Genomic DNA, 26326 nt, shown 5'->3' with positions numbered 1-26326 from the left:
ATTCAGAAATGAGACTTATTTCCAAGATCTTGAAGATGCCCCCAAGTACTATCATTAATAATAGCTAATATTTGGGTAATTATCTACTAGACCTTATGCAAAGTGCTTTATGCATAATATTGCATTTAATTTTGCCATAATCTATAAGGTAGATATTAGTCTGCTTATAAAGAAAAACACTGAAATTTTCAGAGAGAAAGTAAATTGCTCAAGGTCATACAGCTACTAAGGAAAATAAATGGAATTTGAATCTGGTCTGTCTTGACTCCAGAGAGGATACTGTTATTCACTACAGTTTTCTACAAAATACTTTTATCATTGCTCTATTTCTGGTTACCAGGTTCCTTATATAGAGAGCATGTGAGGGGAAAAACTGTAAGTTCCTGAGAAAACTTGGTATATAAAAGATGCGCAAACCATTATATATATTCTTTTAAAAATAACATAGGAGCACTTGGGTGGCTTAGTTGCTTAAGTTGACAGCTCTGGATTTCAGCTCAGATCATGATCTTGGGGGTCCTGGGATCGAGCCCTGTGTCGGGCTCCATGCTCAGCGGGGAGTCTGCTGGAGATTCTCTCTCCCCCTCTTTCTCACACACACACTCTTTCTCTAAAATAAATAATCTTTAAAAAATAAAAATAACAAAAATGCACACCATGCTGCTATTAAAATACTCATTTAACAAGTATTTATAGAATGCCTGTTGTGTGTCAGCACTGTTGCAGGAGATGGAGGTACAAGGAGTAATAAAAGCAATGTCCCTGTTCTTCAAGCTTCTATTTGGTTGAAGGAAAAGGGGGTGGGAGAGAAGAGAAGAGACAAAAAATAAACAAATATAAATATATCAAATGCTGTTAAGAGCTATGAAGAAAAATAAAGCAGGTAAAGAAGACAGTGAGGCAGGAAGAGGGAAGATGGTATTTTACATGTGCAAACAAGGAAGGCCTCTCTGAAAAAATAGGCGAGAAAGCAAGCTATATGGACCTGAGGGAAGACCACGTCAGCAGGCAAATACAAAGGCCCTGGATAGAAGTAAGTAAGAGTGAGAAGAAGGCCAGTAAGGCTGGAGCAAAGTGAACAGGAGGGAAAATGGACTGTGATGGCTCTGGAAAGACTGCAGAGGCCAGATCATGCAGAGCTCTGAATAGGTAGAGAGTTAGGAGGCTACTGTAAAAATTGAACCTAGAGAAATCATGGCCTGGACAAGAGTAGTCACAGTAAAGGTAGTAAAAACTGGTCAGTTTCTATATATATTTGGAAGGCAGAATGATAGGATAAAAAAAGATTTCAATATAGAGAAGTAAACAATTTGAATACAAAATTTCTTTGTCATTATGCGGTATCAAGCATTCTAAAGAATGAAGTAGAAACATTAAGATGACTTACTTTACTGGTCAACGTATTTATTTCCCGCTCAGCTTTATGCAATTTACTGATTAGAACAGTATTTTGTTCACTGCTTGATTGTAGCTCTTTTTCCAAGCGTTCAGCCTGTAGTTTAGCTGACTGTTTTTCAGCCTTGATTAAAAAAATATTTTTAAATTTATTCATAATTTTTATAATTATATTAAAATTTTTATTATTTTAATATATGTATAATCATACTACCCCAAATTATTCAAAACCTCAACAATATTAACAAAGCAACAAGAGTTTTCTCAAAGTAACTGGTAGAATTCAAATGAAAGATATTTGCTCCAAGAAATATGCAACAGTCTCTGGAGTATCAACAGCCACCAATGAAACAAAACATATACACTTCTCTCATGAAAGAGAGTACCTAATGCACTCACTTGATACCTATTTACTCTTATTGTTGACACAATTCGAGCAAACATTTTTGAGGGTTTCAATGCACAACAGAAACACAAAAGTATATAAAAAAAACCATTTGAAAAATAACCGAATAAATGAGCAGCTTATAAAAAAAAAAAAAAAGAAATACAAAAGAAAGTAGAAGAAAGGGTTCATTTGTAGTAATAAGTGAGAACTAAAAATGTGAAAATCAAGGCAGATTAAAAAATAAAAACAAGAGATTTAAAAATTCAAAATCTTCAACTAATCTGGAGACTCTGGAAGTATGAAAAAAGAGCTCAATAGCTCTTGAATCCAACATATCATAAAGATTTCTTAAGTCTGTAAATTGTCGAGAAAATTTCTGGTTGGTAACACTCATAGTACTCTTTAATTAGAAAGCGAAAACTAAATGCTTTTTAAAAAATAAATTTCTACTCAAAATAGTTAAAATTAAAATGTTTGACATTTAAGAATAAGTACAGTTTTATAAGATCTCATTTCCTATATATTTTAAATATGATTAAGAATATATTCAACAAATAATTCAGAAAAAAGCTATTTTCCTCACATATAAAATGATACTCTTTGGGCACAATGACAGCCAAAAAAATCAAAGAAAGAAATGCTTCTTTTCATTTCATCTGACAAATGATAAAATTAACCACAGGCTATTTTGAAAATGTCACAAATGAACCTCCCACCTTTTGTAATCATTCAACTTGTCCTGAAAATCATCACTCTAAATGACCTCAATGAGGGTCATATGCTATGTTCAATTGCAATCATCCCACTTATTCTGTCACTATAAATACATTAAGGATGGAAGGGTAGCAACATAATAGTATCATTTTGAACTGCCTCATGTCTAAGGTCCAATGATACACCTTTACTTCAGGAAACCAGTAAATACTATCAGAGGTTTCATCCAAAAATAAAAAGGTGACTTCTATGCTTCATAACATATCAATGTGCTCCCTGTACCCAGTTTGTTAGCAAAAAAAAAAAAAATCATTATTTTGCTAGGTGCCCACTAATTTCCCTACAACTCTAATCATTTCACAACTATTCTAACACACACACACACACACACACAAACACACACACACTCTTTCTTTCCCTCTCTCTCTCTCTGGATTGCTCAAAATAAATCAAAACAATTAAACTGGTATATCTGTTACATGTTAGACACTAAGAACTAGGAAAAGTAAGCACACCTAAACAAGATGGTTAAGGGATGCAGAATATGCCACAGTGGAATAAAAATTATTTTGAGCTGAAGGCATTTGATAATCAATAGACACAGGAAAAGGTTTTTCCCTGAACTTCTCTTAGCTGCCAAAAAGCAGAGCCTCCAAAAAGAATTATAAATCCCCTTCCCTGGGGTTTCATAGCCAGTGAAGACTGACCCCTATCAAGGGAGAAATCAGTACCAGGATAAGAAATCACCTACACATTGTCGCAAAACTGTCATATCTCCCATCTATTTAACTAAAGGCCCATTTATCTTTCCTAAAAGTCATTTGTGTTCCCGTAAGTACCCTTTCTCCCCCCTCCCTTCCCTATTAAGGTGGTATGTAAGCCCCAAATTCTAACTACCACTTGTAGCCACATTTTTCTGTGTACACAAACACGAATAAATATTTTTTCTCTTGTTAATCTGTCTTTTGTCAGTTTAATTCACAACTTCCAACCTGTGAACCTATAGGATAAAGAAAAAGGTTTTCAGAGAATACCTCTAGGAGTACCAGCCTACCTCTCATCTTTCTCTAATGAACTCAGGGAAATATTTCACTAAAGGCTTATATACATTAGCACCAAGTTGAATTGTATTACTCCGGCAAGAAACTATCATAAGATATTAAAGTATGGTATTTTTATTTAAACAAGACTTATGATTTTAATATCTTGAATCCCATGTAAGGAAATAACTATCTAGGAAGAAACTTTTTTCTGGTTTGAGAGGACTTTAATCCTCAGAGCTCAAATTTTGAAAATTTGGCATCTTCTACTTTCTGGCACTTCAAGGGTTAATTCATTCTCCCAAAGAATAATTAATCCCTTTGTAAATATGGCAGCATAGCTACTGCTTATGAATCAATAGTTTTCTTCTTTACAAAAAGAATATATACTCTTAGGACTCTACAAATGCGTCAGCATTAGATTGGTGAGCATACATTTATGCTCTAAAAATCAAAGGCTTGTCAATCTTAAAAAAGCATGCCATACTCTACTGGGAAGCAATTAAAATCTTACCTCCAGGGATCTGACTGTAGCCTGCATCTCAGCCAACTGCCGCACCTGAATTCTTTGGGCATTTTCTACCTGAGCACCAGAATTCTCTTTTTCAGCCCTTAATTCTGCTACTTCAGCCTCTAAACCTTTTAATTTCTGACTCAAATGAACTTTCTCTCGAACAAGTTGCTCCATTTGTTTGCTTTTTCTTGGGGGATCAACCTTAAGCAGTTGATTATGTAGTTCTTCTTTATCTTTCTCCAGGCTTGCAATCTAATAATAATTTGAAAGAAAGCACAGAACCTTAAATTATTGAATTTTCAGTCATGAATATGCTTTTGTACAAGTCAGTAAATTAAAATTAAAAATTACACAATATAAAAAGAAAGCTCAGGTGGTGAAATCAAGTACAAAAGAAAAAATCCTAAAATATCACGTTCTTCATTCTGCACTCAGCATGACTCAAATGTGAGGGCAAGGACCTTGGCCTATTTTCCTTCTATCTCCCCATGGTGTCTAAAACGGGGTTTTATCAGTTGCTGACTAAAATTCAAAATTATAAATAATACTAGAAAAACAATTAAAAATGTGTCAAGTATTTTACAATTCATCAGAACATTATAGGGGTTTATGCAAGATCAATATGCTGATTGCTGCTAAGCTTTTCCTCATGTGCCAATAATTCTTGAGCTATGTCTATACTAATAAAATTATCTATTCCAAGTCACTTAATTCACAAAAAAGCTGCTTGTCTGTGTAAATAACTACAAATGTGACTGATGAGAGTTTTTAAATGATAGCTGGGAGTTTATTAAGACCCTACTTGCACTGATGGCCTCATTCTTACTTCTTAGATTCAAAAAGAACTAAAAATCATTACTCCAGGGTACGTGGAAGTCACGGGGGAACTTGATGAGGAGAAACACCAGCAACCTTCTCATGCGTGCCAACCACCACTCCCGGATCCCACATGCCTCCAAATCAGTGAGTTTCAAACTGCTTCCTAACCTCAGGGGCACTCCGGAGGACCCTCACCCCTAGGAATGAGAGGGCCAAGTTATCAGGGTAAAACTCTTCCTTTCCCTTTCCTGATCTCCCCAACCACCACCATATCTTAGCTAACCAGAGCACCTCCTCTTGTTAGTCTCTTTTTACATAAGGGGTTTCTTCATATGATTCAACTTAAAGGATTCAGCTGTTTGAAGAAAAAAAATAAAAAAGAGAAAAATGAAACAACAAGAAAACAAAAACCCACTGCTCTTAAAAACTAGCCAGGATGAGCTTAGAAGGATCACTCTAAGCCAAATGGACTTTAAGTAATGCTCTGCAACCTAGGCAAAAGTGACCCAAGAGATGAATGATGGCTTACATTGCTATAAATGAATCTAAGGGTGAGACCTCCAGCCCAGTACAGAATGTTTTCCTCTTCTGTAAAATGAGAGCTTAGACTGGAAACCCTCATAACTCTTTTTCAGTTTTAACATGTAGTGGTTCCAGTTTGGTTTTAGACATGTTGAAATAAAGATGTCAATGGGAACGGTAGAGCTATCTAGCAGGCAAATATCATTTTTTTCCAGAAAATAAAATTCATTATAGGAGGCAGCTGTAAAAGTCAGTGTCAAGCCCAACTAATTAGTGTCTCTTTCCTATTTTTCCTCCCATTCTTTATATGTAAACATTAGCCCCTAGGTTTGGTCCCTGAATACCTTTCCCCCTCCATATTCTGTTTCCTTCAGCTAGCTGTGTGACTTTGTGCAAGTTACTTTTTCACTTTGGCACAAGTTAAAATGAAGGTCTTAGGCTGGGTATCTTTAAAATACCATTTAGCTTTTTGCATAAGGTAACTCAAACACAGTTTAATGTGCTATATTAGAGGTGTGGTGGCTCATCTAGGTCAGAAGCCCATGTGTAACTCAAGTTCAGACAATGGTGCCCTGTTTTGAGTACAAAGGAGTACAAAGGACCAAATGCTGAGCTAAGTGCACTAGACATAAAATTGCATTTACTAACAATCATTTCTCTTGTCCTCTTCACTTTACATATGGGGTCAGACAGCTAATGTTCTTCATCAGCATGTTTCCTATATTACTGCTCTCTCCGGTAGTTTTGAGAGCCATCTGCGTGACAGCTGGAGTGGTAGCTGAAACTATGGTCAGAGCTGGCTAATGGCATAATGAGGATTAGATTCCACATTTATAACTCCCCAACTAGAGCTCACCATCAAATCATTCTTACAAAATCTGGTGATTGCTGCCTTCTAATTTCTCTGTTTACTCATTCATGTAACAAATACTGAGTACTTATTATGTACCCAGCACTGTTCTAGGTAGTAAGGATACATTACAGAACCTAGCCGACAAGCAAATAATCACAAAACTTGTGCTATCCAAGAACTTCTATTTAAACACTACTATGACACTGCTCTCGTCCCAGGCATCAGGACACAGATCTCGGACATCCTCAGCTCTTCCCTCTTCCTCCACTCTCAATCTGATTCACACGCAATCTTCCTTGATACCCGTAATTTGTTGTACTCTCAATCCTTGCTCTAAATTTCCCAAAGGCTTTGTCTGAATTTCTACTTTATGACATTTAGCCAAATTTGCCTGTATTACAGTTACCTCTACATTTACTTTATTCTCTTCTTGAATATAAGCTTACTTGACAGGAAACATGATTTATTAACCAATTTTACTTTTAAAAGATTGTGAAGTAAAGAAAACAACAGAAACAAGAAACAAATCCCGAACTAGGAATAGTTGCTGTTTATCTTCTTTTCAAAGGATGGGCGTACCATTCTAACTCCCCAGGCACACAAAAGGACAAAGTGGTATATGTAATTGCTTCATCCATCTCTGTTTTTATTATCTTTAGGATGCAGCATATAGAAATGGTTAAGGGTACAGGCTCTGGAATCAAACAGCCTAACTTGTCGTTGTTGCTTTTAATATTTTAAAGAATTTCTCTACTGTCTTTGGGCTTATATTTCCAAAAGGAAGTCTGTTGTCGTTCTTACCTTTGTTCTTCTGTAGAAAATAACTTTTTTCTGTTTATCTTGATTTATTTGAGAGAGAGAGAGAGAGAGAGTGCACAAGCAGGAGGGGCAGAGGGAGAGGGAGAGAAAAAGCTCAAGCAGACTCCAGCTGAGCGAGGAGGCCGACGTGGGCTCGATCTCACGATCCTGAGATCATGACCTCAGCTGAAACCAAGAGTTGGATGCTTAACTGACTGCACCACCTAGGCGCCCCCCCTTTTTAATTAAACTTTATTTTTCGATGATGGTAGGTTCATATGCAATTGTAAAAAATAATTTAAAGAGTTTCTGTGTACGCTTTGTCCAGTTTCCCCACCTGGTAACATCCCTCTCCTCTTCTATTTTCTGAAAGACACTGTATAGAACTGGTTTTCATTCCTCTTTAAACACTTCATAGAATTCTCCAGTGACACCATTCTTTGGTCAGTTTTTCAATATGAATTCAGTTTTCTTAATAGTTATATGGCTATTCATATGATTTATTTCATATGGGGTGAGTTACAGTAGTATCTGCCTTTTGATCCATTTCATCTATGTTTGACAAATTTGTTTGGGTGGAGTTGTTTACCAGATTTCCTCATTACCCTTTTGATGTCTGCAAGATCTGTAGTGATATTCTGTTTCATTCCTGATATAGGTAATCTGTGTCTTCCCTCTTTTTTGGCAGTCTTGCTAGAGGTTTGTCAACTTTATTAATCCTTTCAAAGGATAGCTCTTTGCTTCACTGATTTTCTCTACTGTTTTTTCTGTTTTCAATTTCATTGTTTCTACTCTTATCTTTCTTCTTTCCTTCCCTCTCCTTACTTTGTATTTATTTTGATCCTCTTTTTCTAGGTTCTTAAGGTGGGAGCTTAGAGTACTAATTTGATATTTTTCTCTTTTCTAATGAATACATTTAATGCCATACATTTTCTCTCAGCACTGCTTCAGCTGTATCCTGAATATTTTAACATGTTACATTTTCATTCAGGCTAATGAATTTTTCAAAATTATTTTTGATTAATATGTTTTCATTGAAATTTCCTCTGACTCATGAATTATTTGAGGTGTGTCATTTCATTTCCAATTTGAGGATTTCTCTACTATCTTTCTGAGACTGATTTCTAGTTTGATTCTGTTGTGGTTAGAGAACTCACCCTGTATAATCTCAATTTTTATAAATCTGTAGAGGTTTATTTTATGGCCCAGGATATAGCCTGTTTTAGTATATATTCAGTAGCCACTTGAAAAAAATATGTTTAGGTACTCTTGTTGGGTTGAGTGTTCTATAAATATCAATTAGATTCTTCTGGTTAATGGTGTTGTTGAGTTCTAGATCCTTCCTGATTTTCTAATTTTTCTATCAATTGTTGAAACAAGGGTGTCAAATCTCCAACAATAATTATGGATTCATCTATCTCTCCTCTTAGTTCTATCAGTTTTTGCTTCACATATTTTGCAGTTCTGTTTGGTTCATACACATTTAGTATTCTTGTCTTCATGATGGACTGACATTTTTTATAATTATATAATCTTCTACCTCTGGCATTTTTCTTTGCTCTGAAGTCTACTTTATTTGATATTAATATAGCCACTTCTACTTCTTTTAACTAACATTTGAATATTTACAAGACATATCTTTTTCTAACCTTTTACTAACTACCTATATTGTTATATTTGAGGTTTCCTGTGGACAGCATACAGTTTTCTTTTTTTTTTTTTTAATGTGACATTAGGAATCTTTTATTGAGAGAAAGCAAAGAGTGGCCTGAAAATACCACAGCATGAAGGCAAGCTGAGGAAACCAATCTGATTTCTTTTTCCTCTATGGCGGCCCAAATGATGAACTAAAGACACTCCAAGATTACTATGTATACTTAAGGCAATTTAAAAAGCAAGGTCTTAACCAAAAAGCCTATACCTGGCATTCAAAAAAATACTTACATTTTTTGGATAGACTAAAAGACCTAATTGGCTACAGAAAATCTGTACAGCAGGGACCTGTTTTCAGCAGGTAAACCTATATACAAGTAAGAATCTCTTACTCTTGTAACATTGTCCTGTTTTAAGAGAAAATGTTTAATTCCCATGCCCTGCAGAGGTCTCTATGACCCCAGAGAAGCACACACCTATCTCTATTAGAAAACTATTTACACTGCACTACAAATACACATACAACACACATCTGCCCCCTCCTATTTCCCAAATAGGCTGTGAATGCCTTCTGTGAGGGGTTATGGCTCATTCATTTTTATGTCTACAGTGACAATTAGTAGGCACCCAACATTTTTTTTTTTTGCATGAATACTAAATGAAAATGATTTTACAACACCACTACTGGTTACGTTTCAAACATTCCCACCATTACCCATCTCCAAGACAAAAACACTAAATTGCTACCAAGTTTACTATGTTTTTCACAATATAGTGCTTCAGGACTTTTTCATGTAAATAAATATTTGTGATTAATTTTCAAAATAATGATACAAATTTAGCACTCTTCTTGGAATGCAAAATTTGCTTGGAGATTACTTCATTCTTTTTCTCTTTTTCAAAAGTGCATCTCGTAGTGCCAGCTGCTTTTCTCGGAAGGAACGCTTGTTTTTTGACCAGACATTATGGCTGTATCACACCATCATAAAGTTCTTCTGTTTTTTCTTCTCTTCATTTGCGGAACTGGAAAATGGGTTCATTTTGGTTTTCTTCCTCACAAATTCTTTTCGGTCTCTCTATGTCTTTCTAGCAATGCCGTTGCTAGTCTTGTCTCCTTGTCAGACTCTGGCTTCTTAGGAAGGCGTTCAATGTCCCGAAGAGAAAGTAACTCACCCCTGGGCTCCTCATCACTATCAATTTCAATATATTTCCTCTTTTGGGCTTTCCCTGGGGCAGCGTCGAGTTCTTTCCTCATTTGGGCCATGCGGATTTTCTGGAAGTGTTCTTGAGTTAAAACTCGGCTCGTGCTAATGGCTGCAGCTTTGGTTTTCCGCTCCTCCATGGGCATGCTTTTGAGCTTCTTGGATGTTTTTTGCTGTTCTTCATCAGAAGAGTGGTGCACATCAACCCACTCACCATCGGCATCTGCCTCCTCACTGAGACTGGTACTTTCCCACCCATCTTCATCGTTTTCAGCATCCTCTTCTTTTTCAACTTCTAGAACTTCTGCTCCTGGGATGTAATCTTTAGCATCTAATTCTCCATATTCTTGCACTCTTGCTTCTACGGAGGCCTCTGTAGGCTTACCCCAGAATTTCTTCTGCAACATCTTAAGATTCAGTGTTCGGAAGAGCTGAATCAAAGTTCTAGCAGACATCATCACATTCTTATCTGTGTGTTTTATACTGAGCTAGGTCTTGGAGAAGTTCTTCAGTCATGGCTAGAGGACATCGAGCTGTTATCTCTTTTATAGCATTGATTCCTACTGTCATGACCTCCCCAGAGTTGTCGGTGACAAAATTGTTGGCCACAGTCATGAGCACTGACTGAATGATCTCTGGGGGTACTAAGGGATGAGATGCTTGGGCAGCAAACGGAAGGATCTTTGTTACTTCTCTTTGGTGGGGCTGCAGAAACCTTTGCACAAATGGACAGAAGTTAAAGAGAAAAAGCTCGTGAATTCCCACCAATCTGGAGATGAGGTTCATGAGCATCATTTTCACCTCAAACCTCTCTGTAGAATTCTCTAGCTGCTTTAGTAGTTTTTCTGCAAAATCTTGGGGATCATGAATCAAATAAATAGCTGAAAAGTTAAGGACATTTGGTTTTTTCTTCTTTTTTTGTTTCTTGAGCACTTTCATAGCCTTTTCCAACCTTTTCTTGTGTTTGGAGCTTTTCTTCCCTGTGGTATATTGCACTAGCAGGTCTCTTGCTGTTGGTCCTTCATCCTCAGATTCTGAGTCACTGTCCTGTTTCTCCTCTTCATCTTTCCCAAGGAAAAATGTCAAAGCAGTAATTAGAGAAATATGCAGTTGTGATCACATTGACAGTTTTGGCATCATTCCAGATGTTTCTTCTGTAGAGTTCAATCATCACATCCGAAGATATCTTGGCTGCAGTTGCACTGCTGTCTCTTAACATGGTGTACATGAAGTTCTGCAACACTATATTCACTTTATTGTTCTTGTGTTTTGCATTTATATTCTTGATATTAGTGACAATATGTGTATATAAAGTATTTCACAGGAGCTTATCACGGCAACGCGGAAGTTCAAAGAAGAGTTCTAGCAAACTTGATGGATTGATGAGATTCTTATTTCTCAGCAAAATCAAAGCTTTGCAAATGTCATTTGAAGATCTGGATCCAAGACAGTGTGATTGTAGGAGAGAAGATCTTTCAGCTCTTGAGGAAAATTACTTAAATGTTCTGGATAGCAGTGACCAATCTGTGCCATAAACATCACCAACTCTGCCAGTTCTTTGCTAGGTTTGTTTGGTTGTAATTTGAAAATCTCCACATTGGATTTGTAGTGATTATACTGCTGTAGAAACTCCTCAACGTAGGCTGGTGGATCCCGCTTGATCAAATTCTGTTAACTGCGGCAGGTTGCTGGGCAGCTTATTATTGTTTCTGTTAGACATGCTGGCTGCCAACTGGCTCCGCAGGGAACAGTTTTAAGAAACCCCACACCACCGGCCACAGTTGTCTTTCATTTTTAAAATCAACTCTGCAGGGGCGTCTGGGCGGCTCAGTGGGTTAAACGTCCAACTCCTGATTTTGGCTCAGGTCATGATCTCATTGTCATAGGATCGAGCCCCGTGTTGGGGATTCTCTTCCTCTCTCTCTGCCCCTCTCCCCACTTGCTCACTCTCTCTAAATAAAATCTTTAAAAAATAAAATCAACTCTGCAAATCTCTTTTGTTATATTTATACCATTTACCTTTATTCTGACTATGAATATGTTATGTCTTAAGTTTTTCATTTCTTTCCCTATTTCTTGTTCTAAGTTTGGTTTCTTTTTCCTGCTTTCCTATGGGCTCCTTAAACATTTTTTTAGGATTCCATTTTGATTTACCTATAATGTTCTGAGTGTATCTCTTTGTATAGCTTTCTTAGTTATTGCTCTGGGCATTATATATACATACTTTATCACAGTCTACTGGGTTCATTTTACTAGTTCAAGCGATAGTGAGAAACGTTACCTCTCTTTACATCCTTTAGCCCTTGTTTATAATTGTCTTAATTACTTGCACTATATACATTTAAAACACATCAGACAGCATTATGTTTGCTTTAACCATCAAACAAAATTTAGAAAAGTCACTCAGGAAAGGAATATCTATTGTATACACCCAGAGTTTTGATTACTGTGTTCTTTTAGCCTTCTTGATGTTTTGAGGTGCCTTCTTTTATTGTTTTCTTTCTGTTTAGAGAATTTCCCATAGGCATTCTTTTCAAACTATTGGTAACAAATTCTTAGTTTTCCTTATTCTAAGAATGTCTTGATTTATAGTCTTCATTCCTGAAGGACATTTTTGCTGCATAATTAGGAGTCGATACTTCTTTCCTTTTAGCATTTGATAATGTCATGGCACTTTGTTCTGACCTCTATAGTTTCTGATGAGAAATGTTTTGGAATTGTTTTCCGCCTATAAGTTAAGTATCATACCTCTCACTGCTTTCAAGATCTTTTTCCCTATAGTTTTTATAAGTTTGAGTATGATGTTTCTTAGGTAGATTACTTTCATTTTATCCTTTTTTGATATTCACTTAGCTTCCTGAATCTATGTTTGGGTCTATCAAATTTGGGGAAGTTTCAGCCTTTAAGTACTTTTTCAACACTGCCCTCTCTTTTCCTTTCAAAAACAAAAATCTTAGATCTTTTGTGATAGTCCACAGGTATCTACGGCTCTCTGTGCTCATTTCTTCTTTTAATCCATTTTCTGTAGCTTGTTAAGATTGGGTAATTTCTAATGTTTTATCTTCAAGTTCACAGATTCTTTCCTTTATCCCCTCCATTTTGCTGTTAAGCCCAACAACTGAGGGTTTGTTTTTGTTTTGTTTTGGGGGGTGATTTCAATGGTCATCATATTTTTCAGTTCTAAAATTTTTATTTGGTTCTTTACATTGTCTGTTTCTTTCTAAGACTCTATTTTTTCCATTTGTTTCACGTTTGTAATTGCATATTAAAACATTTTTACCATGGCTGCTTTGAAATCTTTGTCAGATAATTCTAATAATATCTCTGTCATCTCAGTGTTAGTATCTATTGTCTTTTTTCATTTAGTTTGAGATTTTATTTCAAATTTTTATTTAAATTCTAGTTAACAAGTATGGCAAAATTGGTTTCAGGTGTAGAATTTAGTGATTCATCACTTACATGTAACACCCATTGCTCATCACAGTAAGTGCCCTCCTTAATACCCATCATCCACTTAGCCCATCCCCTGCCCACCTCCCTCCACCACCTCTCAATTTTGTTCTCTATAGTTAAGTGTCTCTTAGGGTTTGCTTCCACCTCTTTTTTTTTCCTCTTCCCCTATGTTCATCTGTTTTGTTTCTTAAATTCCAGATGTGAGTAAAATCATATGGTAATTGTCTTTCCCTGACTTATTCACTTAGCATAATACACTCTAGCTCTATACACATCATTGCAAATGGCAAGATATCATTCTTTTTGATGGGTAATATTCCAAGATATGTGCATACACACACACACACACGCACACACACCACCCACATCTTCTTTTTCCATTCATTGGTCAATGGACATTTGGGTTCTCTCCATAGTTTGGCTATTGTTGATAATGCTAACATCAGGGTGCATGTGCCCCTCCAAATCAGTATTTTTGTGTCCTTTGGGTAAATACCTAGTAGTGCGATTGCTGGGTCATAGGGTAATTCTATTAACTTTCTGAGGAACCTCCATACTGTTTTCCACAGTGGCTGTACCAGTTTGCATTCCCACTGACAGTGCAAGAGGTTCCCCTTTCTCCACACCTTCACCAACACATGTTGTTTCTTGTGTTAATTTTAGCCATTCTGATAGGTGTGAGGTGGTATCTCTCACTGTGGTTTTGATTTGTATCTCCCTGATGATGAGTGATGTTGAACATCTTTTCATGTGTCTGTTAGCCATTTTTATGTCTTCTTTGGAAAAATGTTCATTTCTTAACTGGATTATTTATTTTTTTGGGTGTTGAGTTTGATAAGTTCCATACAGATTTTGGACACTAACCCTTTATCAGATACGTCATTTGCAAATATCTTCTCCCATTCCATAGGCTTTTAGTTTTGAGATCGTCCAGGTTCTCAGTATGACAAGTGATTTTCTACTGAAATTTAGACTTTTGGGGTATTGTATTAGGAGACTCTGGATCTTATCTAAAGTTTGTTTTAGCTGGCTTTTTAGAACATGGCTCTGGCAGGGAAAGGATGGTGTCATCACCTTATTACTACCAGGTGGAGGTAGTAGTACAGATTCCCCACTTTAGCTCTATGACACCCAAGATGGGAGAGATTCCTCATGACACCCATGCTGGGTAGAATTAAGAGTTCCAGCTCCCAACTAAGCACACGGATAGCTCCCTAAATGGCAGGGGTATGAATGACTTGTTACTGCTCCCCCTGTGACCTCCACTGACACCACAGAGTCAGATGTAGCTTCCATTAACACTCCAGGGCTGGATAATAGTGAAAATCCTGATTCTGCACTAGGCCTTCTCTGCCATGACCCAAGCCGAGAGCGGAGGGGGTACCTTGTTACTGCCAATGAGGAGTGGAAATCTAGGCTCTGATGTCATCTCCAACACCATCATGGCAGAAAGGTGGAAGCCCTAGTTATTGCCAAGTGTGAATGAAAGTCCTGGCTCCCTACCTTGTCTTCTCTGGTAATCATCTTGGCTGAAAATTAGGGCTCCACATTTACAGCCTGGGGAAGACTTAAAGTTGGGATGGGGCTGGTTTTTACTGCAGTATTTGGCTGCTCTTTTCCTAGTGCTTTGGCTGAAGAGAACAGGACTCTCCTATCCTGTAATATCCAGAGTTTTTTGTTTTCCTTAGTCAGATGAAGAGGGGAAGGTACATCTACTCCATGTTCCTGGGAGAAGTCTTCTGGGTGCTTTTTAAGATTTACTCTTTATCACTAGTTTTAGCTAATATGAATCTATGTGCCCTTGGTATAGTTTTGTGTTTTCTGTCCATGTGTTTCTTTGAGAGTTTCAGATCTGTGGATTTATATTTTTCATGAAATCTGAAAAATTTAGCCATTATTTCTTCAAATATTTTTTCTGTTCTTCCCTTCTCATTTTAGAATTTGACTTATCTGACGTTACCCCACTATGTATTATAACCATTTTTTTCCTATCCTTTTTCTCTCTATATCCCATCTTGGATAGTTTCTATTGCGAAATCTTCATTTTAGCCATTATTTTTTCTTCTGCAGTATCTAATCCATTTATAGTGTATTTTCCACTTAGATTGTTGACCCTTGAACAAAGCAGGGGGTAGGGGCACCAACTCCCTGTGCAGTCAAAAATCCATATATAACTTTTGCTCCCCCTCACCAGAAACTTAACTACTACTTGTTGACCAGAAACCTTACCAATAATACAGTCAACTGACATATTTTGTATGTTATATGTACATATATACTGTATTCTTACAATAAAGCAACCTAGAGAAAAAAATGTTAAGAACATTATGAGAATATATTTACAGTACTGTACACTATTTATCAAAAAGAAAATCTGCTTGTAAGTGGATCCGCGCAGTACCAACCCATGCTGTTCAAGGGTTAGCTGTGTTTTTTATCACAAGAATCTTTTCTTAAAAATGTGTTCCGTGTGTCTCATTATGTTCAAGGTTTCCTTTAACTTTTTGAGCTTATGGAGTATATTTATATGGTTTAATGAACCTGTCTACTAACTCTGTAATTTACAAGTCTGTTTCTGTCAACTTTTTCTCCATTATGAAATAAATTCTCCTGCTTCTCTGCATGCCCAGTCAATTAAAAAAAAAAAATAGCCTGTATTCCATGCTCATGGATTGGGAGAACAAATGTTGTTGGAATGTTGATACTACCCATAGCCATCTACAGATTTCATGCAATCCCTATCAAAATACCAACAACATTTTTCACCAAACTAGAACAAATAATCCTAAAAATTTTATGGAACCACAAAAGACCCTGAACAGCCAAAGCAATCCTGAAAAAAAGAACAAAACAGAAGAGATCCCAATCCCAGATTTCAAGATATACCACAAAGCTGTAGTAATCAAAATAGTACAGTACTGGCATTAAAAACAGACACACAGATCAAGAGAACAGAAATAGCCCAGAAATAAACCCATGATTATATGGTCAATTAATCTTCAATGAAGGAGGAAAGAATATCCAATAAGAAAAAGACAGTCTCTTCGATGAATGGTGTTGGGAAAACTGGAAAGCTATATGCAAAAGAATGAAACTGGACCACTTTTTTATACCATACACAAAAATAAACTCAAACTGGATTTAAGACCTAAATGTGAGACCTAAAACCATAAAAATCCTATAAGAGAGCACAAGCAGTAATTTCTTTGACATCAGCTGTAGCAACATTTTTCTAGCTATGTCTTCTGAGGCAAGAGAAACAAAAGCAAAAATAAACTATTGGGACTACATCAAAATAAAAGCTTCTGCACAGCTAAGTAAACAACAAAACTAAAAGGCGACCTACAGAATGGGAGAAAATATTTGCAAATGACATATCTGATAAAGGGTTAGTATCCAAAATATAGAAAGAACTTCTACAACGCAGCACCAAAAAACCCACAGATAATTCAATTAAAAATGGGCAGAAGGCATGAACAGATATTTCTCCAAAGAAGACATACAGATGGCCAACAGACACATGAAAAGATGCTCAACATCACTCATCATCAGGGAAATGAAAATCAAAACTACAATGAGATATCACCTCACACCTGTCAGAATGGCTAAAAGAACAAACAGAAGAACCAAGTGTTGCCGAGGTTGTAGAAAAAAAGGACCTCTCTTGCACTGTCAGTGGGAATGCAAACTGGTACAGCCACTGTGGAAAACAGTATGGAGGTTCCTCAAAAAGCTAAAAATAGAATTACCCTACAACCCAGTAATTGCACTACTGGGTATTTACCCAAAGAAAATGAAAACGCTGATTTGAAAAGATATGCAACCCTATGTTTTTTGCAGCATTATTTACAATAGCGAAATTATGGAAGCAATCCAAGTGTCCACTGATAGATGAATGGATAAAGACGATGTGCTATGTATAAATACAATGAAGTATTAGTCAGCCATAAAAAAGAATGAAATCTTGCCATTTGCAACAACATGGATGGATCTAAAGGGTTTAATCCAAGTGAAGTAAGTCAAAGAAAGACAAATGCCATATGAGTTCACTCTTATGTGGAATTTAAGAAACAAAACAAATGAACAAAGAAAAAAAGAGACAAACAAAAAAATAAACTCTTAACTATAGAGAACAAGCTGGTGGTTACCAGAGGGGAGATGGGTGGGGAAATGGGTGAAATAGGTAAAGGGGATTAAGAGACACTTATCATGATGAGCACTGAGTAATGGATAGAACTGCTGAATCACTATATTGTACACCTAAAACTACCATAACACTGTACGTTAATTATATTGGAATTCAAAAACTGAGTCTTCATTTATTTATTTTAATTTTATTTATTTGACAGAGAGAGACACAGTGAGAGAGGGAACACAAGCAGGGGGAGTGGGAGAGGGAGAAGCAGGCTTCTCACTGAGCAGGGAGCCCGATGCGGGGCCCAATCCCAGGACCCTGGGATCATGACATGAGCCGAAGGCAGACGCTTAATGACTGAGCCACCCAGGCACCCCCAAAACTAAGCTTTATTTAAAAAAAAAAGTCTTCAGATTTTAAAGCAGTTTTAGGTTCACATCAAAACTGAGCAGAAAGTACAGAATTCCTTTATGTCCCTACCCCCACATGCCCACAGCCTCCCCACTAATCAGCATCACACACCAGAGGGGTAGATTTGCTACAACTCATGAACATAAAACAACATATCATATGACCAAAAGTCTATAGTTTACATGAGGGTTCACTCCTGGTGTCTATGGATATTGATGGATATATCTTGACATGTACCCACCACTTTAGTATCACAAAGAATAGTGTCACTGCTCTAAAAATCCTCTGTGTTCCACCTATTCACCCCTCCCTCTCCCCTAATCCCTGGCAACCACTGGTATTTTCAATGTCTCCATAGTACTGCCTTTTCCTGAATGTCATATAGTGGAATACTACAGTATACAGCCTTTCCCGATTGGCTTCTTTCACTTAGTAATATATAATAAAGGTTCCGCCATGTCTTTTCATGTCTGCATGTACCACAGTTCATTTAACTACTCACCTACTGAAGGACATATTGTTAAGTTTTGGCAATTAGGAATAAAGGTGCTAAAAATAACTGCACAAGTTGTTATGCAGACATAAATTCTCAGTTCTTTTAAGTAAATATCGAGAAGTATGACTGCTGCATCTTATGGTAAGATTATGTTTAGTAAGATTATGTTTAGTTTTGTAAGAAACTGTCAAACTGTCTTCCAAAGTTGCTGTACCATTTTGCATTCCCACCAGTAATGGTGGGAAGTCCTGTTGCTCCACATCCTCACTGGCAATTAGTATCACCAGTGTTTTGGATCTGGCCATTCTCAGTATGTGTGTTGTAGTATCTTGTTCTAATTTGCAATTCCCTAATAATGTATAATGTTGAACATATTTTCATAAGCTGATTTGCCCTGTGTGTATCTTCTTTGGTGAGATATCTGTTCAAGTCTGTGGCCCATTTTTAAACTTTAAATAAGGTTGTTTTCTTATCGTCGAGTTTCATAGTTCTTTGTATAATGTGAATAACAATCCTTTATCATATGTGCCTATAGTAAATATTCTCTACCAGTAAATGGCTTCTCTTCTCATTCTCTTTACAATGTCTTTCACAGTGGTTTTTAATTTTAATAAAGTCTAACTCACCAATTACTTCTTTTGCATATCATGTTTTTGGTGTTGCATCTAAAAAGTCATCACTAAAGCCAAGATCATCTAGGTTTTCCCCTGTTATCTTCTAGGAGTTTGATAATTTTAAGTTTTACATTTAGGTCTATGTTCTACTTTTAATTTTTTGTGAAAGGTGTATGGTCTGTGTCTAGATTCATTTTTTCTTGCATGTGCATATCCAGTTGTTTTAGCACCATTTGTTGAAAAGACTTTTTCTCCATTCTGCCTTTTCTCTTTGTCAAAGACCAAATGGCTATATTTGTGTAAGTCTATTTCTAGAGTCTCTGGTCTGTTCTTTCAAATCTATTTGTCTATTTTTTTTGCCAATAGCAGAGCTGGTTACAATAGCTTTATAGCAAATCCTGACATCAGACAGTGTCAGTCATCTGACTTTGTTCTTTAATATTGTGTTGGCTATTCTGGGTCTTTTGTTTCTCTACATAAACTTTAGATGTAGTTTGACAATATCAACAAAATAACTTGCTGGCATTTTGATTGGGATTGCACTGAAACTACAGATCAAGTTGGGAAGAACAGACATGTTGACAACATTCAGTCTTCCTATCCATAAACATGGACTAGTATTCCATTTATTTAGTTAATTTTGTTCATCAGTTTTGTAGTTTTCTTCATACAGATCTCCCACTTTTTTTTCAGATTTATATCTCAGTATTTCATTTTGGGGGATGCTAACATAAGTCATATTATGTTTTTAATTTCAAAGTCCACCTGTTCATTCCTATTACACAGGGAAGTGTCTTTTGTACATTAACCTTGTATCCTGCAATTTCACTGTAACTGATTATTAATTTCAAGTTTTTTGCTCACTGTTTCAGATTTTTACATCGACAATCATGTATCTGCAAGCAAAATGTTTTATTTCTCCCTACCAGATCTGTATGTCTTTTATCTCCTTTTCTTGTCTTACCGTATTGAATAAGACTCTCAGCATGATGCTGAAAAAGCATGGTAAAAGGATATCCATGCACTGTTCCTGATCTTAGTGGGAAAGCCCTAAGTTTCTCATCATTAAGTATGATGTTAGCTATAGGTTTTTTGTAGATGTTCTTTAACAAGCTAAGGTAGTTCTCCCCTCTATTCCTAGTCTGCTGAGAGTTTTTATCAAGAATGGATATTGGAGGGGCGCCTGGGTGGCTCAGTTGTTAAGCGTCTGCCTTCGGCTCAGGTCATGATCCCAGGGTCCTGGGATCGAGACCCGCATTGGGCTCCCGGCTCAGCGGGAAGCCTGCTTCTCCCTCTCCCACTCCCCTTGCTTGTGTTCCTTCTCTCGCTGTGTCTCTGTCAAATAAATAAATAAAATCTTTAAAAAAAAAGAATGGATATTGATTTCTCTCAAATGATTCTTCTGCATCTACTGATATGATCATGTGATTTTTCTTTTTTGGCCTGTGGGGTGATGGATTACATTAATTCATTCCCCCATGTTGAACCAGGTTTGCATGCCTGACATAAATCCTATTTGTTCATGGTGTATTATTCTTTTTATACACTGTTGGATTTGATTTGCTAATATTTTGTTAAGGATTCTTGAATCTTTGTTCATGAGAGGCAGTGGTCTATAGTTGTTTTTTTGGTTTTTTTTTTTCTTATAATGTCTATTTGGTTTAGGTATTAGGTAAGGTATTAGGTATCTGGCTTCTTAGAATGAGTTAAGAAATACTACCTCTCATTCTGTTTTCTGAAAAAGACTGTAGAGACCTAAATGTTTTGTAGAGTTCACTTAGGAACCCATCTGGGCTGCCCAGTCATTTTTTATTGGATGTCTGACATTGTGAATTTTATGTTGGTTTTTTTTTTTTTTCCATTGCTGGATTCTTCTGGATTCCTTTACATACTTTTAAATCTTCATTCTGTTATGCTTTTAAATTACTCAGAAATAGTTCGATCCTTTCAAATCTTGCTTTTACACTTGTCAAGGAGAACCAGAGTAGCCTTTAGTGTAGGGCTAATTTGTCTTTACTACTGAAGTAAAACCCTTCTGAGTCTTGCACTCAATGCACCATGCACTGTAAAGCCTTTCCACTATGGGGCAATCGTAGGGCTTACTTCATTTGTTTTCCTTCCTTCAGGGATCATTGCACCTCGTACTACCTGTTTTCCAGGGTCTGAACACCACAGTTTCCTATATTTTGTCTCAGTTTTTAGGCGAGGCCTTAGGAAAATTCAGTCCCTATTACTCCAACATGGGCAGAAACAGAAACTCCCAGACGATGTGAATCATGGTTCTATCAACCACTACCTTTATAACCTTGGACTAATCTCTCAGTGCTTCATGAGTGTTTTTTCATGAGTGTTTTCTCATTTATAAAATGGGAATAATGACTAATTCCCACAGCTGACAGAATTCAAATAAGTATATATAAAGTGATTCTCTCAATAAACTAAGTATGAATTTGTGTCCTACCTCTACGTATTTTACTTTTTCAACTTCTGCAGCTTGTCATTTACAAATCTGAAATCTATAAAATATCAGCTATGTTTATTATGATAATTAGTACTATGATTAATGCTGTCAGGTACTAACAGTAGTAACACCATTAATTTGAACATTTACTATGTGTCAGGCATTATGGTAACTATTTTGCACATGAAGTTCCATGTTCTGAGATCTCAGTTTTTAAAATCAAATTAGTTGACCTTTTTTATATTTCTACTAAGTTTCCCCACTTCCCCTATATGAACTAGAATTAATTTTTCCTAAATTAATGATGGAATACAAAAACACTGTCATTTGTTTATATTGAGAAGAAAGTGGCACTTAAATTATTTACAAATCTAAAGTTCATATTTTAATCTCGTTTTGGATGTTATAGTTTCCTTTCCTTATACCCTTATTTTCTCCTAGTAAAAGATAGATAGTTACAGGGAGAAAGCAATTCCTAGAACTACGTACTTGCCCCCCAGACATAGTTACAGAAAGATTAGGGAATGGAATACAAGAACTGTTGGGAAATGAGCTGATGTTTACTGTGTCTTAAAAAGAATTGTATTGAGACCGAACAAGAGACTAAGGATAATAAAACACATGCCACCAGGGCACAGGGCACCTGAAAGCAGAGCAGTCCAAATGCTAGAGTGAGATGAAGGTGGGGGGGCAGAGGAACTGAAATGAGAGATGCCCTGGAACTATTTAGATCATCTAAAGTACAAACCTGACACTGAAGACTCCAGCATGCTAAACAATAGGATCATATATTCCAAAATTTTGAGTATGTGCTAACATTTACTGAATATTTACTATGTGCTAAGTACTTATATAAGTACTTTACACATACTAATTTATTAAATCTCACAGATCCATGAGATAGATACTATTGTTAACAACATTTTACAAATAAGGACACTGAGGCACACAGAAGTTCAGTTCAGTTCTCAATGTCACATTAAGTAAATATCTTCAACATTTTAAAATTTACATGTAAAAAGTTTAGTTTTTGAGACAGTCTAAACTGTATCCATATAGAGAATTATTTTTTTTAATTCATTTTTAAGAGAGAGCAAGTAAGAGCATGAGTGGGGGAGGGGTCAGAGGGAGAGGGAGAAGGAGACACCCCGCTGAGCAGGCAGCCTGATGCAGGGCTCGATCCCAGGACTCTGGGATCATGACCTGAGCCAAAAGCAGATGCTTAACCGACTGAGCCACCCAGGCGCCCCATACAGAGAATTTTAATGAGTAAGATTCCATAGAGCCCTTCTAAAAGGTTTGCCAAAATCCATCCCAGAGAATTCCCATTGGGAGGTACCTTAGTTTTAATGTGGGAGACTTTTGCCTATTATAATATGGTTTATAATATCTGAGAAGGGTGCTAGTCAGAGAACTTGGAATATTTTAGATAAAGGAGTCTTATAGGCCACCTAGAGCTTCAGAACATACCAGGACAAAATTAGGATGTGTTTTAAGAGGTTTCATGATGTCTACTGATATGTGTGTCAGAATAAAGACCAAAACTTGAAAACGATTATCAGTTTTGTGCTAACAGTGTTGTAAGAAAAAATAGCATGTGGTAACAAGAACCCAGAAAAGTTCTCCTTTCTGCCACAGGAATTCTGGCTTCTCACCAGCCCCATAAAAACCAAGTTACAGGGGTACCTGGGTGGCTCAGTCAGTTGAGTGTCAGCAGGGGGTCTGCTTTTCTCTCAGACTCTCACCCGGATCGTGCGCATGTGCTTGCTCGCCCTCTCTCTCTCTCGCTTGCTCTCTCTCTCTCAAATAAATAAATAAAAAGGGCACCTGAGTAGCTCAGTTGGTTAAGCATCTGCCTTCGGCTCAGGTCATGATCCCAGGGTCCTGGGATTGAATCCTGAGTTGGGCTCCCTGCTCCATGGGGAGTCGGGGGATCTGCTTCTCCCTCTGCCCCTCCCTCCACTTGTTCTCTAATAAATAAAATCTTAAGGGAAAAAAAAAAACCCCAAGGTACAGCTCAGTTTGGAAAGCCAGATGGAATAATCTCAGGGACTTGTCATTATAATAACTGTCATTCTAAAGTTTTTCATATGATGCAGTACTCACTGCCCCTCTCTCAAAATCTACATACTTCCCCACTGAATTGTTCCTGCTTCTTGCACTCATTCAGTTGACCAGTATAATAACCTATGCCTATAACTCTTTGTATGGTTCATTACTATTTGCAGAATATAAAATTAGACACCAAATAACATAGTAAAACACAATAGTACCACTTTGAATAATACCTATACATACAACTTCAGAATTTCATCTGTATGAAGTCCCAGACTTAATATGTTCTTATAGCTGAATGCATTGAGAAATCATGACATTATCTTACTTATAAGATAAAGACATCTACTTTCATATATTCCTTTTAATTCAGAGTATCATGAGGAAAATGTGAATCACTAAAGTGCTTCTCATGAAAACACTAACAAAATCTTCCTGAAGCATTCACCTAAGAACACAGTAAAGAATATTCAGTTACTTCTTTTATCTGTAGAAGTGAAAATGTGGGGCGCCTGGGTGGCTCAGTTGTTAAGCGTCGGCCTTTGGCTCAGGTCACGATCCCAGGGTCCTGGGATAGAGCCCCACATCAGGCTCCCTGCTCGGCAGGGGAGCCTGCTTCTCCCTCTCCCACTCCCCCTGCTTGTGTTCCCTCTCTGTGTTTCTCTAATAAATAAATAAAATCTTTAAAAAAAAAAGTGAAAATGCACAAGTATTATGTGAATCCTGAATGCAAGAAAAGCCAATTATTTTTAGTACAAACTAACATATTTTATACCAGTTTAAATTGTAAAATTGGCAGAGGGCAAGAGTAGGCTTTTCTTTGAAGTTTCAATGCTGTTTCATGATCCACAATCATATCACTAAGATTAACTGATGGAATGAAAGAACAAATACCCGATTATCCACTAATTAATACTGTTCCTGCATAATCAATCAGGAAGTAGAAAGAAAAGAACTTTGGTCTTATCAGAAAGTTTTATTTTTCTAGCCTCTACAAATTATGGCTTCTTAGCTGTTTATCTTCAGATTTCTCCATAAGACATTTAAATTAGGAAAACTAATGATGCCAGTAAGCCCTTAAAAATTTTAATGAATATTATTTGGCCTTTCATGGGTGAAAAATAGATTAGTCATCAGATTTCAGATGCAAGTTTCATTCTTTAGAAAAACAATAAAACTAAGAAACTAGAGAATACAAATAATCATTACCAGATAAACATCAACGTTAGGTTTTAAATGCAAAATATAAACTAAAGGACCAGTATCCTTAACCTCAGTGGTTGGTTACTCTTTAATACACTAAACCAACTTTTAGGCTGGAAATCTTTTTCATTCCTATTTTCCACAAGAAGATTTTTAAATGTAATTCCTTTAAGTCTGTCATGATTACAGATTCAAAACCTTTCATCATCATTAGTATAAACTGACAGATCTCTTGAACAAAATTAGTTTTTAGATGGCTCCTAAGTGAAATTACCAATGATTTGAAATTGCCACACCAAACTAAAAACTTCGGGCTGGTAGTTGGGGCACCTGAGTTCTATAGTAAACTTGGCTGCTGACTTTTTGTGAGACTTTGGGGAAGTTGCTTACCTTATGCTTCAAGTGTCCTCATTTTAAAATGGATAAAATAATACAGTCCTGCTTCATCGCAGTGACTATTATAACAAGAGATCATATGTGAATAGAGTTGCTCAGAAGTTTTTAATAAAAAAGGCTATTAAAATATTTATAGTTTTCTAGTACTGTATTACCAATGGACTCAAATGTTCCAATGTTCATATAGCTTCTTACTTATCAAACAATCATGAAGCAGTTTGCTCAGTAATTAAAAATAAATATTGTTAAAAATCTATGCTACGCAGAGCAATCTACACATTGAATGCAATCCCTATCAAAATACCATCGTCATATTTCACAAAGCTGGAAAAAATACTCCTAAAATTTGTATGGAACCAGAAAAGACCCCGAACAGCCAGAGGAATGTTGAAAAAGAAAACCAAACCTGGTGGCATCACAATGCCGGACTTCAAACTCTATTACAAAGCTGTCATCAGCAAGACAGTATGATACTGGCACAAAAACAGACACATAGATCAATGGAACAGAATAGAGAATCCAGAAATGGACCCTCAACTCTATGGTCAACTAATCTTCAACAAAACAGGAAAGAATATCCAATGGAAAAAAGACAGTCTCTTCAACAAATGGTGTCGGGAAAATTGGACAGCCACATGCAAAAGAATGAAACTGGACCATTTCCTTACACCACACACAAAAATAGACTCAGAATGGATGAAAGACCTAAATGTGAGACAGGAATCCATCAAAATCCTAGAGAAGAACACAGGCAGCAAGCTCTTCGACCTTGGCTGCAGCAACTTCTTGTTAGATGCGTCTCCAGGGGCAAGGGAAGCAAGGGCAAAAATGAACTATTGGGACTTCATCAAGATAAAAAGCTTTTGCACAGTAAAGGAAACAGTCAACAAAACTAAAAGGCAACCTACGGAATGGGAGAAGATATTTGCAAATGACATACGAGATAAAGGGCTAGTATCCAAGATCTATAAAGAACTTATCCAACTCAACACCCAAAAAACAAATAATCCAGTCAAGAAACGGGCAGAAGATATGAACAGACATTTCTCCAAAGAAGACATACAAATGGCCAACAGACACATGAAAAGATGCTCAACATCACTCATCATCAGGGAAATACAAATCAAAATTACAATGAGATACCACCTGACACCCCGTCAGAATGGCTAAAATGAACAAGTCAGGAAACGACAGATGTTGGCGG

General features: G+C 36.7%; 1 protein-coding gene and 1 pseudogene across 4 annotated transcripts in view; both read right to left on the bottom strand.

The window, feature by feature from the left end:
• CEP83 (centrosomal protein 83) overlaps nucleotides 1–26326 on the bottom strand; it is a 139122-nt gene that overhangs the window by 42886 nt on the left and 69910 nt on the right. For 2 of the 4 annotated variants that reach the window (XM_073900506.1, XM_025881380.2), the window contains exons 6-7: nucleotides 4052–4303; nucleotides 1388–1519 (exon numbers count right to left, since the gene is read on the bottom strand). The exons of 1 other annotated variant lie outside the window; for it this stretch is intronic. In XM_073900506.1, coding sequence (XP_073756607.1) covers nucleotides 1388–1519; nucleotides 4052–4303 — 384 coding nt within the window. The remainder of the gene's footprint in view (nucleotides 1–1387; nucleotides 1520–4051; nucleotides 4304–26326) is intronic. One more of the 4 variants, XM_025881384.2, reaches the window with a different exon arrangement.
• LOC112832032 (protein SDA1 homolog) lies at nucleotides 9537–11618 on the bottom strand (annotated as a pseudogene).

This window comes from Callorhinus ursinus, unplaced genomic scaffold, assembly GCF_003265705.2.
Source record: "Callorhinus ursinus isolate GAN/ISIS: 27379988/994484 unplaced genomic scaffold, GSC_fseal_2.0 scaffold14, whole genome shotgun sequence".
NCBI lineage: Eukaryota > Metazoa > Chordata > Mammalia > Carnivora > Otariidae > Callorhinus > Callorhinus ursinus.
Note: the sequence above shows the minus strand (reverse complement) of the source record. Positions and strands in the feature narration are given on the sequence as shown.